Genomic DNA, 17,017 nt, shown 5'->3' with positions numbered 1-17,017 from the left:
AACAAGTAACTGCAGATTCATGCCATTGTGACAAGCTTAATTTATTATTTACTTGTAGTTCGAAAAGACAGCGCGTCATTGAAGGGTTAATAATCTCGACTAATAAAAGCATTATCTTCGATTTCTATCACAGCCAATCAATAGCACTGAACATGGCAGCTATTTTAATGTTACTCCTTCTGCTCCGTTAAGGTTTATTTTTACCATGTTAATACTCCATGAATCAAACTCGATCACAATATATGTAAATAGGCAATATGGGGACAAGGCTATTTATTATCAGATCTTATTATCACGTTTCGATTCCCGAACAGAGCCAAGTTATTTTCCACAGCTATCTGCTCTCGTTAAATTAACCAATTCACCTTCTCCAGATAATATCCGTAGTTCGTTACGCATGTCCACCTCTGACAACAATCTAATTATTCATTCGAAGTTGATATAGATCTCATATATTCCAATTGTCTCCTCTCTTAGAAAATTAATTGTCCTTCCCATGACCGAAAATTTTAGGCAAGCCACAGATTTGTCAATCAGCTAATTCATTGGGTCATGTTAGATTGCAATGAGAAAAAAAGGAAAAGAATACAGAAGAAAGCAGGGACGACGTGAAAGTTCGAACGTCGAAAATGAGTATCAAACCTGGCGAGGATATTGCGAATGGTCCATTTACGTCACACGCTTTTTAAACTGACTTATGAGCTACGGTAAAACGAGTAGCATACGCACCTACGACACGTTGCACAATCCTAATGGATCAAGTTCAAGCAGTCGTTGAATATAATCGAACGACCTCGTTTCATACATGTATATACATATGTACAATGAATATTATATTCTACTTGTACATACGAAAGGGGTTTGGATCTGATACGCGAATTTGGCGTCATAGAAATACCAGTCATGTTTTTTTTTTCATCTACAACTAGTCCGCAACAATTAAGTCCAAAAAAAATACAACGTTATTTCTTTACGTATATCTTTTGACTATAATAAAATCCGGAAGTTTGAGTACACATGATCTATAATCTACATGACGGCGCTCTTCGACTTATCGGGAAGAAGCGTTAAGTATTATACACGTATACTCGACTTACATATTTAAAAAAGGTGGTAATGCGTTTGTTTTCCAACACTGCAGTATATATGTCCTCGTTCAAGAATTCTGGACGGTACATTAAGGTACTGGCTCGTTTTCACCGCGATTAACATCGCGTGGCATCACCCCGATAGGTAGCCTTGGTGTACCCGAAGGAAACCGACGCGTTTGTCGCCGATAATTTCGTCGTGTTCACGTAATAAATATCTCCAGACCGCGAGAACGCCAGACCAAATATTATGTTTAAAACCAGTTCGCCGTGGTTACCCAAGGGGACTTGCCTCGCCCCGGATCCTTACGTGCGTCCGAGAAAAAGTGTTGAAAGAATCGATTTGCATGTCGGACATGAAATACATAGCACGTACCGATCTTCGAACTGCTATTACACGTTCCCCTAACGAGTTCGTTCGCTAGAGTTTCTTCATGTTTATCCTCCTTATCATCTGTTCTCTATCATTTCTACTATCGTTTTTTAACAGTGCACCTATCATGTCTGTTATCAGCTATTAAATAGAGAACTCGTAATCGTTAGACAAATTATTAGACGTGATTAATCGTTTATATTCTTTTTCCTTTATATTTTTTTCTCTTCCTTTTGTTTGACTGCAGATTATACTTTCTGAGTATTCACATTCCTTAACATAGTGACAATAAAATGAAGACTTTATATTACCAGAGGCCAGAAAGTTACATGAAACGTGTAACAAGTAAAAAAAAAATAAGTATCGCCGCAAGGAATATTTATGAGGGTCCAACGAAAGTTTGATGACAGCCATCAGACAAATTATATCAGACCAATGCTACAAGTTTACTTTCGATTTTCTTTGAATCATGACAGTCGATACATCAATTCCACTGATCCGTTCTTTCTGATAATTACTTATATTGTACTTTGAACATTTTTGAGGATCCATTTTTCTTAAGGATCAAGTTTTGAAACAGTGATCGAAAAATATGGTGTTACTTCTGCATTATTAAATTAAAGCATTTTAGTATTACGTCTGGTAATTATATCAAAGTATGTTAACGATGAAGGTAAGGTTTATTGAGAAGAAAAGAGTGTGCAGCGTGTCAGGAAACTGATGTCGGGGTCCGTTAATTACACATTGTGCAACCGAATAAATCGGTATCGTAACGAGGGACCACCACGAGAGTTTTCTTTGCTTTGCACTTGAACGAGTGTCGCTTCACCGGTAAGGAGACACCGTTGTTCTCTTGCAGATCAACGAATTCCAAGAGAAAATCCTCGACAATCAAGTCCATCGAGCTGCATCCGAGCCGTAGTCCGCCTTTAATTCCATCCATTTTTTGGCATACCGACGCCCGGCCCGGATGATTAAACCCACGGGTAATTTACGACCGATGACTTTCACCGCAAGAAATCCAACGTACGGAATTGTTGCACCGCGAGTAAAAATCATTTCGGCATTTTATTCCCGGCGCAGCACCGCCGATATCGTAACTCTGCGACCGGGGCTTATTACCACGTAGTTAAGTCACGCATCGCATTCCCCGGTCCATATTTTCTCTCGAGGAAACAAGTTCACCGTTCGCTCATCCCGGAGAAAAGATATGCTGGCGCATACACTACATGTGGACACGGTTTGACCTCGGATTATTATCTCTCGATCCCCTGACGAAGATCTACACAAGCGTGGATGAGTGCGGCACCCAGAGATCTCGAGAGCCCCGGGACAGGTAAGGAAATGATGACCCTTCAGCTCGCTTTATTACAAATTCCGTTTATTGTGAGATGGGAAGAGACTGAGTCATGAAGAAATTACACGTGTTGTTCAACTCCGCCCTATTTAGTTAGTTTAAATAACATGATTTTTAATAACAAAAACTAGCAGATTGTAATTTATATCGCGATCGAATAAAATAAATAAAATTATATCGAATCGGAATTTAAAGGAAAGCTCCGGCCACGTAGAGTGAAACGTTCACCTCGTCAACTGTCCATGATAATATTGGGTCAAACGCTCGTATAAGTCACAGAGGAGTCACTTGTATCGCCGTGCGTTTACGCGATTCCGGAGAATGCGATCTACCGATCTACCGAGAAATTGCACGAAAAACGTTCAAACAGGCTTAACATGGACGCGAAAACGTGCTCCTCCGCTGTCAACGGCGTTAGTTATTTCTCCCAAGGGACTTGATACGCGACATCAACAAGATGATCTCACCATCTGTTGTGGAGAAGACTCACCTATTTTTACTGGCTAAACGGTGCAAGTTTCGAGTCAACCTGAATTATGACTGGTTAATAACTTTCTTTAATTTGCGATTTATTTATTTCGTAAACGAGAGAGTTATTCTGGTTTCGGCTGAATGAGTTATGTTCTCAAATTGTTGATTCACAAACCACTACACAGTTACAAATGACCGGCTCGGGAATTACTGCGGCACCAAATCAATTTACAACTTAATTTGCATACCCGAGTTGGTTCAGAAATGTTACAGAGATTCTCTCTTCAAAAGAGATGCCCTCGGAACGGAAATTACTGTTCCATAAATGTTCGTCGAGTTTAATGTTATCGCGATTCTTGAAACTAACTGTCAACTGTGATATAAAGATTATATCGAATAGAATGTCGCTTTGTCGTGGCGAGGAGAACATTTACGATCAGTTTAAGTTGATTTCGTTGATCAGCCTTGAGATACAAATGACTGCTTATTAGTAAAGCAATTAGTTGCGTTACTTTGTAATCATCGTTCAAAGATGAGGAATAATTCTACGATAACTATCTAGCAGGTATTGACGCGTGCTAATCGTTTTATGGCTGACACATAAAGCCGGTTTCGTTCCTTCAACCGTCGTCATGTTTCGGTAATAGGTCGTAAATTTTTGCTAGTTTACGTCGGACCATGCTATTACCAAGGAAAAGTTTGTTCCCCAACGAATAATCAATATTCAGGATCTGCATTTTGAGGATCTACAAATAATTCACTGTCAAATTTCGCTCGAGTTCATTGACTTTCTAATATCGACATTATACGCAGAAGATCGTACAAGTATCGGAACTCTTGTATGGTCTTTGCATAAATACCTGCTTGGACCGTAATGACAGTATTTAGCAATGCAAATACCATTTCATTAAACGACTAAGTGTATTTAGATACACGCACACGTCTTTAACGTTCTAATATAAAGAAAACTTAATTATACCGATCTGAGATTATCGGACATTCAGTCCTTAATTTAGTAGTAGAGATTGCATCTTAGATTCAAATGGTCAGGTAATTTCCTTTAATTCCAATCCTTGTAGCCTAATTAAAACTTGGACAAATTGGATCCTCGACATCTAAATATGTATTTTTATTATTTTTACTCCATCTAACGCATATAACGTCATAATAAGATACGGAGGGTGGCGTTTTGAAGAAGACGAGTGAGAGAAGTGAGTTGACGACTTTCCATCGCGTCTCATGGCTCAGAAAATGTCAAGGTGTTCGCGGAGTGAAAGGACACCCGTACTTATGCCCTTTTTTCGCCGCAATTTACCACGGATGGTATAATTAATAAATTATTTCCGCTGGCTGCTGACCATTCCTCATTTAAGACGAAATTGATTTGTTCAATACCGCAACGATTGTTCAATTAATGCGGCCTGTCACCGGTCAGACTATTAATCTGAACCAGAAAAGGAAACTTGCAATATTTCAATCCGTTTCTTCCTCTCCACGCTATCGTTCTCCAATTACTTTTATTGAAATGACTCAATAGATAACTATATAGTCTCAGAAAAGTGATTTAAACGAGAACAATAGAGATTCTCTACCACCTCATGTCACTGTTCTGATAAGGGAGCGCAGGATAAAACGTTCCACGTGGTGACTAATTAAACGTGGACTGCGAGTAGAACGTTGGCGATTCAACTCGGTAATAGAGCCGCTTGATAAACGTGAGCTTCCTAGAAGATCTTAAAGACCGTTGCGTTGCCCAGCTTCAGAGCCCTAGAGCACACTCATCCGAGTTAATTGTTTCAAGCTATTAAGATCTGTGTTTTATTGAATGCCCGTGGCCCGCAGAAAGGAGAGATCATGGGAAAGGGTTACGAAAGAAGAAGCTGAGAAAACTGAAAAGGTACCTAACACCCTGTAAATTGTGGCTGTAGTTAATTAAACCGAACCGTGTCATGTTCTAAATGTGGATTACGGGTTCACGAGCTTAGAACAAATGGTGAGGATGGAATTTCGTTTCTTTGAGAGGACGAAGATGTTAAGATAAGTGGACCATACGATAGAATTTACGAGATCTTAAAGATACCCTTCCCTTTGAGAACCGTGCCGTTTTACTTTTGCTAGTTAACATTCTTTTACTATGGAAAATATATTAAATTTCAAATGTTTCGAAACAATGAAAAATAAGGAGTTAATAGATATAATAAAACATTGTAATCCAGCCAAAGTGAAAAGTATTTCTGTAGAACGTTTCAATTTTCGTAAGTTAAATCTTAAGTATGGATTAACGCGTTTAACTTTCATTATTGATTTGTCCAATTATACGAAACGATATCTGTTATCGAACGGTGACTCGATGAATGAATATGAATTCATGAATGGTAGCCAGCTTTCTTTCTTCTAATGAATACACGTATAAAGGCATCCATATGCATGCGAGATGCATATCTAAATATACACGTATGGATTAGTCTATGTATTAGCATTGAAAATGCTATCCACTCGGTGCACAGGACACTTTGCCAACGAACGATTATTCATTATAATTGATTCTATGAAGACTATTGTTCAACGAAATTGGAATTGTCGAAACGATCGTCGCAGTGAAATCATCGTTCTCGTTGAAACTAATACCCTTCAATTGTTCAATTGTTCATATATCTATTCTATTCATGACATCGGTCAAAATGTTACACTATGAAATTAAGTAGATTATAAAGAACCGCACACGCATTCGGTATTTTAAAGATGACATTACTTTCGCTTCTAATTATCCTGGATTTCTCTGGTGTGTCTAGCAAGCGACTGGATTATTCAAAGCGAAGAAATCGATAGCAAAATCTCGGTTAATAGTCAAAGGATCCAGAAGGCTTACTAGACTGCTGGCCAAGAGACATAAATTGCATTCCTGGTAAATGTTAAGAAGTTCTCATCATCGAGAGTGAAAGATATACATATTTGCTCCGAATGAACGTTACATAGATATGGATAAGCGTCAAATTAGATTGGGAATGCTTCTGGCATTTCTGTTAATGCGGGAATTTAAACGCAAGAAGCGGTCTCTCAGATGAGAGAGGAGACTGGCCAGACATTACTTTTCCCTCGTGTCACCCGAGGGTGTCTGATGATACGTTAGTAAGCTGGTATCGACCCGATGAACTTCACGTTGCACTTACGTACATGTAAGTACCTATATACGTACTTACGTTCATCATTGGAGGGAGAGAGAAAGGGAAAGAAGTTTATTACCGACGCCAGGAGCCACCGCAACCGAGACGATATTAATTGGAACCGGTTGTACGTGATGAACAAACACTGTGTATTACCGCAGTGGAGAATTAGAGCAAGGATTTTCTTTCTACCATCGAATCAACGGATACATTAATCAGCTGATCGATCTGTGGACCGTTTTGTCGCGAATTGATACATCTGTATTTTGATAGGCAGCACAAAAGTTTTCTGCATCTATGAATAAAACCAGACGACAGACAATATCATCAAATTTTTAATATAATTGTTTAAAAATAAAAAGGACGATTTTTTATTCAAAGTCATTATTAATATTAGTATCTCTGATCATCTCTAATGGTCGTGAGATTAATTAATAGCAGCTTGTTTTAGCATGGATCTGAATTGCGTAAGAGTAAACGATTAGAGAGTGTCGGTCGTGTCTTAGAACGAACACCATAGACACCAGTAGGAGAAAAGGAAGAGGTGAATAACGAGAACGGGTCGCCGTTAACCTGCTTCGACCTGTGCTGACCATAAGAAGCGTTGACCCACTCGTAAATGTTCGTTAATGTCCTTACGATCCACCTTTGACTTTGACGAGTACTCCCTCGAAGGAATGATCGCTTCTCAAATGAATCATGCGATATTCAAATGAAGTGGGCCTTTCTAGATAAAGTCGACACCAGCTCTCGTAAGTGCCTGGATCTGGTCAATTCATAGTCGTGTCGCGGTAACATGAATGTTATTAAAATGTAAAAATGACTGACTGTGACCGAGAAGAAAAATTTATGCCCCTATAAAGTTGCAGATTTGAACTACATATAAGCCGATTAATATATTATAGTTTTATCCAAAGTTAAGACCAGGCAAATATCCCGAACAGAGAAGTTTAAGAAATTTTTGCGATGTATAAAATAAATAATACATCCTTATGCAAAGGTAGAGGATGTAAATAAAATTCAAGGCGTGGCGTAGTTGTAATACAATCGGCATTACCATTTGTTCGGACACCCAATGATCTGTTACGCAGCTTCTCAGCATTTTACATAATTTATTCGACTCCTACACAGGAACAGAAAAAAAGTGTCATGACGACGATGACAACACAATGTACCGCAACGGTGGAATAATTCTTGTTGTCGATCGAGACGTAATAAATACTCTAATGATAACAGTACAATCAATAGTTTCTAAGTGATTGTTACTGTTTAATAAGTGTAACGCACGATAAAACAATGCAATCAATTCGAAAATTGAAACCGTACTATGCCTGAATGGAGCTACTGTCATATAATGCAGTATCAACGAGAGTTGCCTTAATTAATTGCACTAATTAAATTGAAAGAGAAAGAAACTGACTTTTACATTGAATGTACATATAAAAGTAAACGCAACAATTCGATAAATTGGCGATAGTGAAAACGAGGGTTTAAAAACCAGTTTCGACTACTTATGTAAGCGAGAAAAAATTTGAATCTGACCGTATACAGCCGTTTATTAAAAAAAGGAATGACTGGAATTTATTATTGGCATATTCTCGGATCTGAGATAGAATTGAAAAAATTATTGTCAATAAAGTTTCGGTAGTATAATGAATTCGCTGGGTAAACGTGTAGCCGAAAAGTTCACAAATGCAGAGTAAAATTTCTCTGTCCTACATTCTCATTACTGTAATCTCGGTATTAAGCAGAAGAAATAAATAAAAAATCTGTGCACCACGGCATCTGCTTGAAGGCAGGTGGTCTGATGCACCGTGCATGTTGAGCAATTTGGCAAATAATGTAAAACATCGTTTTGCATTCAATCACGATACACTTAATTACTCAAGCTTTCTCGCGTCCATTTCACTTTGTAGTTTAATCTACCGTACTGTAATTTTATCACACTTTTCATATGCATTGTGTGTTTTTATGTATGGACGAAACATAGTGATCAAAATTTTAGAAATATCTTAGGATTATATTGATTTAAAAGTACTACATCTTAATTAGTGAAAGTAAAGAATTACTTCATTTTATCGGAACTAGTACTAATCTTATTATTAGAAATATCAATATCAACCTTATTAAACATGTATTAGTAATGCAATAATTGTGTTGATCATATCGCGTTACATTATTGTCGCCTACGTTTTTCATATGAATACATCTAAATATACATTAAACCATAATAATTTTAGAAACATACCTGTATGATTTTACACAAGTTCATCTCTAGAACGATTAATAACTTTTACCAGAGAGGAAATTAAGTACTTTCTGCTTTTGTGAATTTCGATAACATTTAATCACACAAATATGTTTGTCAGATGGCGCTCTATCAATCTCGAATTGTGAACAGTGTGAGTCATTCGTGAGTGTGAAGAGCGTGTAAGTGTGAACATGTTATTCGTCGTAAAGAAGAAAGAGTTTGGTAGTTGAGGTTAAGTGGTTTAGCACATGTACTATTTATTAACGTACATTAAATATTTCATTTGACGCGTGAAGCCAAGAAGATCGTCTAAACGTGTAGAAATCATGTTCCTGTAAAATGTCAATATTAATGCGTAGTTTTTATTTAAAGTGTTTAACACCCTTTGCACCACTTTCGAAGATACATCCACATCTTTTTAAACGTTACTCGCAAGCAGTGTTCCGATTAAAAATGAATGAAGCTATTGTACTTTACGAGGAAGGAAGCAAAAAGTTTGAGATGTCGCTTCGTTATGCAAATCCTGAATTAAACATTGACAGGAACTTTAATTTTGAGAGGCAAGTGGACGAGCCAATAAATAATTTTCTTCAGAGAATTGATAAAAACATTAGCAACTTTCTGATGAAAAAAGTTAATCGAAAGAAAAAAAGACAGAAGAAAGACGAAACTCCTGTAGAAATCCCAGAAAACAATGTTGAAAACAATAGGATCAGATTTGTAAAAGATCAAGTTGTTCTTAATGGTGAACTACCTTGTAAGTCAATTTTAGAAAGTTCATCAGATGTAAAATTAATTATTTTTGATACAGAATATGTATTGAAGCAAAATGTACCCTTTATCACTAAAATAGAACTACCTTCAAGTATCTTGATTGATTTTCCAACTTACCCTTCCAAATTGGAAGGAACAAATATAGATAAAACAAAATCGACTTTCAATTGGTATAAAAATAAAACAAGAGACTGGATACACGTGGGAGAAGGTTTCTTGTATCTTCCTAAGAAATCTGACTTGGGACATAGATTAAAAGTATCTTGTGTACCCAGAAATAATACACAATGTGGGCCTATAGTAGAGATTGTATCAAATGATATAGTACAGATTGGGCCTGGTCCATGCCCTTTTGATACCAGACATGCATTTACTAATGAGAAATTGTCTGGTAAAAGGTATGTAACATTAACTTCTAAATATCTATGTAAGAAATAAAATTTATGTAGGAGGAAGAATGCTAGAAAAGTGATATTTTAGTTTCAGAGTAACATCCTACAATATATTAGCCAATTTATATTCAGAAACCTCTTTATCCAAGGATACCTTGTATCCATACTGCCCTCAGTATGCATTATCTATGGATTACAGAAAATTATTAATTCTTAAGGAACTGATAGGTATTTTCTTAATACTATTTTTTATTTTTCATAATCAGTACTGCATATTTATTATTTTATTATACAATGAAAGAAGATAGATTAATAATAATACATTTCTGTAGGATTTAATTCTGATATAATATGTCTACAAGAAGTGGACAGCAAGGTTTATACAAATGATTTGATGATGTCATTAAATGAATTGAATTATGATGGCGTTCTTAATCTAAAGAACGACATGCGTGAAGGCCTGGCAATATTTTACAACCGAGAAAGGTTCAACAAACTGATCTGTAATTATAGCGTTATGTCGCAAGGTATAAATCTAGAAAAATTTAATACTCTTTGGTCTAAAATTGAAAATACCAATGTCAAAGAAATCTTTATGAACAGAAACACAATTATTCAGGTACTAAAGTAAATTGCATACTGTTAAGTATAACCACTTTTTTTATAATTTGTAATAATCCTTGATACATTATAGATGATAGCACTGCAATCTAAAGAAAATCCTGAAATATTAATTATCGGGAATACACACTTGTATTTCAAGCCGGATGCGGATCATATACGTTTGTTACAATCGTATTATGGCTTAGCGTATTTACATTCATTTGCCAAAAAAATGAAAGAAGAGGTAAATGTTTATCGAAAATTAAATTATTATGTACATGTTGAATATATTTCATTCAAAAAGGTATTGAATCTTTTAGAATCCCAGCTGCAACGTTAGTATTTTATATTGCGGCGACTTTAATAGTACACCAGCAGACGGAGTTTATGAACTAATGACTCAGAAATTTATACCTGAGGACTACTGCGATTGGACCACCAGTTGGTTATTTTTTTACTATTCTTAGTAGTAACGTGTAACGTTTAAATTTATGTGAAACATTTTTGTTACAACAGGTCCTGTGCAAGAACATGTGAAGAATGTATCTATTAAACATGATTTGAACTTGGCTAGTGCTTGTGGTACTCCAAAATATACAAATTATACAGCTACCTTTTCTGGTTGTTTGGATTATATATTTTATCAAACCGATCACTTAAAAGTTGAACAAGTCATACCAATGCCAAGTGAAGAAGAACTTACCGCGTATACTGGTCTCCCATCGGTGGTATCTCCAAGTGATCATATATCCTTGTGTGTTGATTTAAAATGGTCAAAATAAAAATATGCATACACACAAACACAGCAAATTCAATGTACATATGTACGTTTCCCTTCATCATCCTATTTCTTTACTTTTTTCTAAAAAATCGGACTATCATGTCGATTTCAGTGAAGGAAGTTGGAATTATTCGTGATTTCGTTGTAAGATTGAAAATTTTGAAACAATTATGTCTGATTAACATAATATATATTTCATTTAGAGAAATTTACATATTATGTAATTCTCTATCAACTACAGCAATTTATAATAAATATGAATTATGTTTGTGTATATCACGTTAGTTATTTACAATTTCGAGATTTCATTTATATAAAAGTATAGTATTTTTTTAGGGAGCCGCGGTAGCTCTGATGGTTGCGTATGGGGCTCGTATTCCGGCGGTCCCGGGTTCACCGATCCCTGGTCGCGGCCATCCAGGCCAGCACCTGTGAAAGGTAACTTTCATGTGCTTATCCCAACCGCGGTATCCTGATGTTTCGGATCCCACCTTAAGTGTAACTAATAAAATTTACGTGAACACTGACGCTTCAAGACACTCAACAACTTCCAAAATTGATTACAGTAACATATATCCTATACTACAACTACCATAGTCATTTTCGAATATGTTTTTCCTGTTATGAAAATCTCTTTAATTTTTCATACATTTATGTAAATATTGTCTTGTATTCGGAAGAATAAAATATGAGTTCTTAACTCAACAATTCAGTAATTAGAGGATAATATAATGAAAATTCCCCTACTAATTGTAGGTATATGAAATTGAAATATACATGGTCCCTTTTATTACGTGTAGGAGTTTGTATCACATTAAAAGAGAATAATTTGTAGCATTCATTTAATTGTAGTGTACTTATTTTCATAAATTAGAGCTTTAAATAAAAAACATCAATATGCATTATATTTTGGAATGATGTATAAAATAATTCCTGCCCATAATAGATCCATATTTAATTAGTTTAAAAATCGGAAAACCAATTATAGTTTAAACTCATCTTACTGGCAGTGTCAACTCTACATCACCCTTTAAGCAATTTGGTAGAACTTTTCAATTGAATTATGTAAGCAAATGCATTGTTTATTATAGACTTTGCTTCGTAAAAAAATACGAAATTAATAATCGTAGCAATAATAATTGTACTTGTAATATAAGTAGCAATACAGGCATTTGTTGCGCACATTTTATACACAATTTAAAATTCTAAATAACTGCTTAAAAGTTGTTATGGAGTTGTTTACTATATAGCAATTAATTCCATCAGTCACAGAATGGCAACCTCCACTTTCCTTTATCTCTGACATAAACATTTGGCACAACATATAGTCTTCGTATCCTCATTTTCTTAAAAACAATCAAATTTTTATATTTGATCGATGATCTACTTTTATATCTCTGTAGCCTATAATCTGAATAATTTCAAAGGAAATATGTTAAATAATAATGAATTAAATCATTTTCAATTTGTGACTAATAATCAGGATATATAGATATGTACTGAGAAAGTATAAAATTGTGATGCGAAACTTAACATGACGCTTTACTATGAAATCAATTGAAATGATATTGTTCACTTTTTATAGTATAAAGGGTCGCATACATATATGCATCTATAATGTAGACAGTTGCACGTCTGTAGATGCATAGGCGTGCGCGCATATATATGTATATGTACAAAAATGAAATTTTGTTTATGCATCCTTTTCAACTCATCTTACTTCATATTGGCTCGTGTTTTAACGGAGGTATGGGTGGGTCAGTTTTGTTTGCTGAAGCGAAGCCGAGCCAAGCCTGAGCGCTCACCCTCTTCTTCGTCTGATGTGCAAGGTGGTGCACCACTGACCGATGCGCCACGCGACGACGTTGCTTGCATCAATTCCTGATTGGGACCATTTCGATGTTCATACAACAAAATGTTTAATGTCTCTTCATAAATTCTGGCTTCTGGGAATTCAACCTATTATAAATCAAATCTTTATTCTCCTTTGTATTCAAGATGCTGATCCATGCACATTTATGATCATGCACACAATTGACATTACCTTTGTGTGCTTCTTGTCAGTTGCATAAACAATAGAGTGACAACAGACTTCTGCTACTTTTCGACCATGACCATAAAATGTCCAACAACAAATTTCACTAGAGCCAATTACATCTTTAATAAACAATACTCTATGACCAAAATTAAGGGACATTTTATCAAACAATTCTATATTTTTTAACAGATTGTCGTCTGATGTACTGTAAAAACAAGGCTTTTTATGTTTATTCATTCTTTACTTCATTGTGTACTGTGATTTTTATGAAACTAGTATTATCACCTTGTATACGAATATTTGTTATTATGCCTATTAACAAGCAGTTTCACTACAGGCTTAGTAGTACTGCTAATTAACAATTGTTCTTCCTTTGGAGAAGTGATAAGTGGAATTCTACAAATAGGTTCAGCTTCCCTCTCTTTTTTCTGAAGCGCTTGTTCACAGGATTCCACTAGTTCACTAATGCAATAATACTTTGCTTCTGCCAATAATTCAGCCATCTCTGTAGTACTTTCTGGTAATGGAACAGAACCGTCTCTTAAGAAATTTAAAATTGTTCCAAAATGCTTTCCACACCTATCTATTAATATCCAACCTGTGAATTGAATAACTGAGATGTAGTGGCAGCGACTTTAAGGATACATGGGAATAGAAAATCTCAAGAGAAACTTAAAAAATATATATGATTGTCTGAAAAATTATTCAAGCATAATTAAGATAAACTTAAACTGTTATAAAGATTTTCACCTTCAGGATCTGTGAGAATTTCCATGCGGCCACTAAACATAGCACGCAGCATAGTGTCATGCTTTTGTAGTGTGCCTAAAGTAGTGTAATGTAGGGAACCGCCGATATTGAGCTTGACGTACTCCGACGGATACTTAATATCCGCTTTATGATTTCCAGACATAACGGTAATATATCGCAGCGTTCAATATTGATGTCAATAAATATTTGAATAACAAAAATGATATCGATTTCTAAACGTCAAAATCCAAATTGTTAACAGATAAAGAACGGAGCGTTGATTTTTGAACGACAGTGCAAGCGACATATGATTATTAACGTAAAAATATTTTATATGACATTTATTTGTTTCATCTTAAATGTTACGAGCAACGAGTCTCGTTGAATAGCACAATTCTCACTACTGTTTTGTGTCTTGCGACTCAACGAAAAAAAATACACCCTATCGTACTCCCATTTTGACGAGTGACTAGCACGAAGAGACGAAGACTAATTCAAGTACGCGCAGGCGCGACTATCTACGAGTCGATCGTTTGTTTATTTAAGAAAATGGCTGATCCGTTAGCAAAGTATGGAATTTACATCGATGATTTAAGCAAAATTCGTGTACTAGAACCGGAGGTGGCAAATCAAACGAATAAGCTTAAAGAGGAATGTCAGAATTTCATTTCGAGTAAGTTTCATAGGAACGGTTACAGTCACACGGAGTATTAATGCGTATTTACTCTCTTAACGCATATAATTTCATTAAGAACGAATTCCCACGAGATTTATCAATACACTTACCTTGTTACGTTTTTTATTCTTCGTGGTGTTTCAAAGATTATTAAATGTACCCCGAGTAAAACAAATGGTATGAATGAATGGCTCGCACTCGCACATCCTTGCTTCTTATAGATAGCACATATGTATAATTGCTGCCATCTATATTGCCGACTTTGAGCAAAATTTTGATCAGGGTTTTACAAGGATCGAATTATTTGATAATTCGAAATTTCTTTATTATAAAATGGGCTCCATTAAAGTATTCGCATTAAAAATAGTATTTTTAACGTCTGATTAATCTAATAGCTAATCTCCATTATTATATATGACCGCCTTTTTGGTCGAAACTAATTTACTTATGAAAAATACTATTTTCGTAAATACATATGTAATAATACATTTGCGTACGTAATTATGTCAGAAAATAAAGCTATTATGCTAATTACATTTATTCGTCAGAAATTACTGAGTTCCACACGAACGCCGAAGAATTTATTCAAATGATAGATCAAATGGCAAATAAAGTAGAGAAAGAGAAAATGAAAACTATTGGAACTCGAAATTTACTTCGCTCAGTTACGAAAGAAAGGGATGCTCAGAAGCAACAAATTCAGGTTGATTCTATAAAAATACTAATTCTACTAACTCTATATTCTACTACTAATTCTATAAAATTGTACAAACTTATCGGATTGCTAGATAAATGTATATTTAATATATTACATTACTGAGCATAGTTAAATAAAATATATGTTAATTACAGGCACAGATTGTCGAGAAGTCTATGGAACTTGAGAGGCTTCGTATACAATACGATTCCTTAAAAAAAATCGAAATAGAACAGTTAGAAACTATCGAACAGTTATCGGTGAACTAAAGTATTAATTTCGTATGCTGAAGCTTTTTAAGTATTTTTATTGAACAGTTATCCAATGTTCGATTATATGTTTCCATAAGGAGTGTAAGTAAAGTGAGAGCGAATAATTAGAGCGACATATATTATGAAACAAGATATTTATACATGAGTTTATGATGAAGTTTGCAATTAAGATAGTGTCGGGGTTTAAATCCTTCTTAATTAGACGGCATCAAATGTACACACATATTTCGAAGGTTTTCAACCCCTGAATAAGAAAGGCACATCAGTAGTCCTGAATCATCCTACATATGGTTTCTATAATATTTATATTTATGTACTACTTAACATTTTGACAATGTTATTTGTTTTTTTGTAAAAGTTATAATTGCTTTTCTTTCATAGTAAAGGTTTTTTTTCATATAACTATCGCTTACTAACAGCCGCAATTACATATGAGCAAATATATAAATGTGGATAACAGTACAAAACTCGAAGCAATCTTAGAAACTTTGCTGGTGACCAATTGATTAATTATCTAAGAACTATATTAATTTAGTGAATACAAGCTTTGTAAGTTTTGCAAATAGACAATCGTTGCTTGTGTTGTGTGTTTATGTTATGATCGAATAAATGGTAATGAGAAATTGTAAGAAAAACAGTTGCAAACATGTTCCTACAGTTTAGTCGTTTCAGATGATTCTTATTTATGTAATTATGTAGTAAAACGAATTTTTATTAGTCATATAAGACGAGAAACTGTGTAAGCACATGACGTAAATATAATAATTTCCACTAAGTGTGTCTTTTAAAAATAAATAATTTAAATCATTTTTCCACTTTCATCTTACATACTCCTTATGATTAAGTAGTTTGTCTTTCAATATACATCAAATTGTTTGTGTGTTTAAATATCTTTAAGTTTAATTTACAATCTTATTGTTTTTTTTTATCAATACTGTTTTTAAATTGTTAAAAATTTACAGAATGTCCGATGGTGTGAGAGATTAAAAAGAAAGATTTAAAATATTTTAAGTAAATAGTATTCCATAACACTGAACGTACCCCTTTAACAATAATTTTAGTATATGATCACAAATTAGCAACACGTGACACGCAATTATCTTCATACAGTTTACACATTTGAGACTACTCGCACACCCATCCATTCAACCACTATACCCAGGAATTCAAAAATAAACTTTATTTCGTAAAAATAAGAAATGGTATCGTGTTGAATTACAAATATAAATCCTATAATCTAAATTTATAAATATGTACAATTACATATCCACTATGGATGTTATCTAAAAACTCCGAGTATATTTTATTAATGTTAAATGGAGCAAATGGG

The 17,017-nt window shown here is 34.7% G+C and overlaps 4 protein-coding genes across 5 annotated transcripts in view; 2 read left to right on the top strand and 2 right to left on the bottom strand.

Moving 5' to 3' along the window:
* The window catches only part of LOC113465205 (uncharacterized), a 34,014-nt gene extending 25,233 nt beyond the window's left edge, over nucleotides 1–8,781 (bottom strand). The window contains exons 1-2 of the mRNA XM_026819484.1: nucleotides 8,702–8,781; nucleotides 7,511–7,576 (exon numbers count right to left, since the gene is read on the bottom strand). The gene's annotated coding sequence lies outside the window, so the exon portion shown is untranslated. The remainder of the gene's footprint in view (nucleotides 1–7,510; nucleotides 7,577–8,701) is intronic.
* Nucleotides 8,782–8,887: 106 nt separating this feature from the next.
* On the top strand, nucleotides 8,888–11,274 carry LOC108632191 (2',5'-phosphodiesterase 12). The gene is made up of 6 exons (XM_026819483.1): nucleotides 8,888–9,876; nucleotides 9,959–10,098; nucleotides 10,203–10,489; nucleotides 10,565–10,717; nucleotides 10,794–10,914; nucleotides 10,990–11,274. The coding sequence occupies exons 1-6, from the start codon at nucleotides 9,044–9,046 to the stop codon at nucleotides 11,253–11,255; spliced, it is 1,800 nt and encodes a 599-aa protein (XP_026675284.1). The 5' UTR covers nucleotides 8,888–9,043; the 3' UTR covers nucleotides 11,256–11,274.
* A 236-nt stretch (nucleotides 11,275–11,510) lies between these two features.
* Nucleotides 11,511–14,963, bottom strand: LOC108632192 (BTB/POZ domain-containing adapter for CUL3-mediated RhoA degradation protein 3). Of its 2 annotated transcripts, none has more exons than XM_018036608.2 (5): nucleotides 14,043–14,812; nucleotides 13,578–13,890; nucleotides 13,299–13,497; nucleotides 12,975–13,213; nucleotides 11,511–11,683 (listed from the first exon to the last, which is right to left on the bottom strand). In XM_018036608.2, the coding sequence occupies exons 1-4, from the start codon at nucleotides 14,203–14,205 to the stop codon at nucleotides 13,013–13,015; spliced, it is 876 nt and encodes a 291-aa protein (XP_017892097.1). In that variant the 5' UTR covers nucleotides 14,206–14,812; the 3' UTR covers nucleotides 11,511–11,683; nucleotides 12,975–13,012. The 2 variants fall into 2 exon arrangements, with proteins under 2 accessions (XP_017892097.1, XP_017892096.1); XM_018036607.2 differs by lacking the exon at nucleotides 11,511–11,683 and adding an exon at nucleotides 14,829–14,963 and having other exon boundaries at nucleotides 12,021–13,213; nucleotides 14,043–14,275.
* IFT20 (intraflagellar transport 20) lies at nucleotides 14,565–16,462 on the top strand. Its single transcript, XM_018036610.2, has 3 exons — nucleotides 14,565–14,715; nucleotides 15,267–15,421; nucleotides 15,571–16,462. The coding sequence occupies exons 1-3, from the start codon at nucleotides 14,592–14,594 to the stop codon at nucleotides 15,682–15,684; spliced, it is 393 nt and encodes a 130-aa protein (XP_017892099.1). The 5' UTR covers nucleotides 14,565–14,591; the 3' UTR covers nucleotides 15,685–16,462.
* The last annotated feature ends 555 nt before the right edge of the window (nucleotides 16,463–17,017 follow it).

The sequence above is a fragment of the Ceratina calcarata genome, unplaced genomic scaffold, assembly GCF_001652005.2.
Source record: "Ceratina calcarata isolate Rehan_Ccalc_2016 unplaced genomic scaffold, ASM165200v1 scaffold151.2, whole genome shotgun sequence".
In the NCBI taxonomy this organism is placed as follows: Eukaryota; Metazoa; Arthropoda; class Insecta; order Hymenoptera; family Apidae; genus Ceratina; species Ceratina calcarata.
The sequence above is the reverse complement of the archived record's forward strand: the minus strand, read 5'-3'. Positions and strand labels throughout refer to the sequence as shown.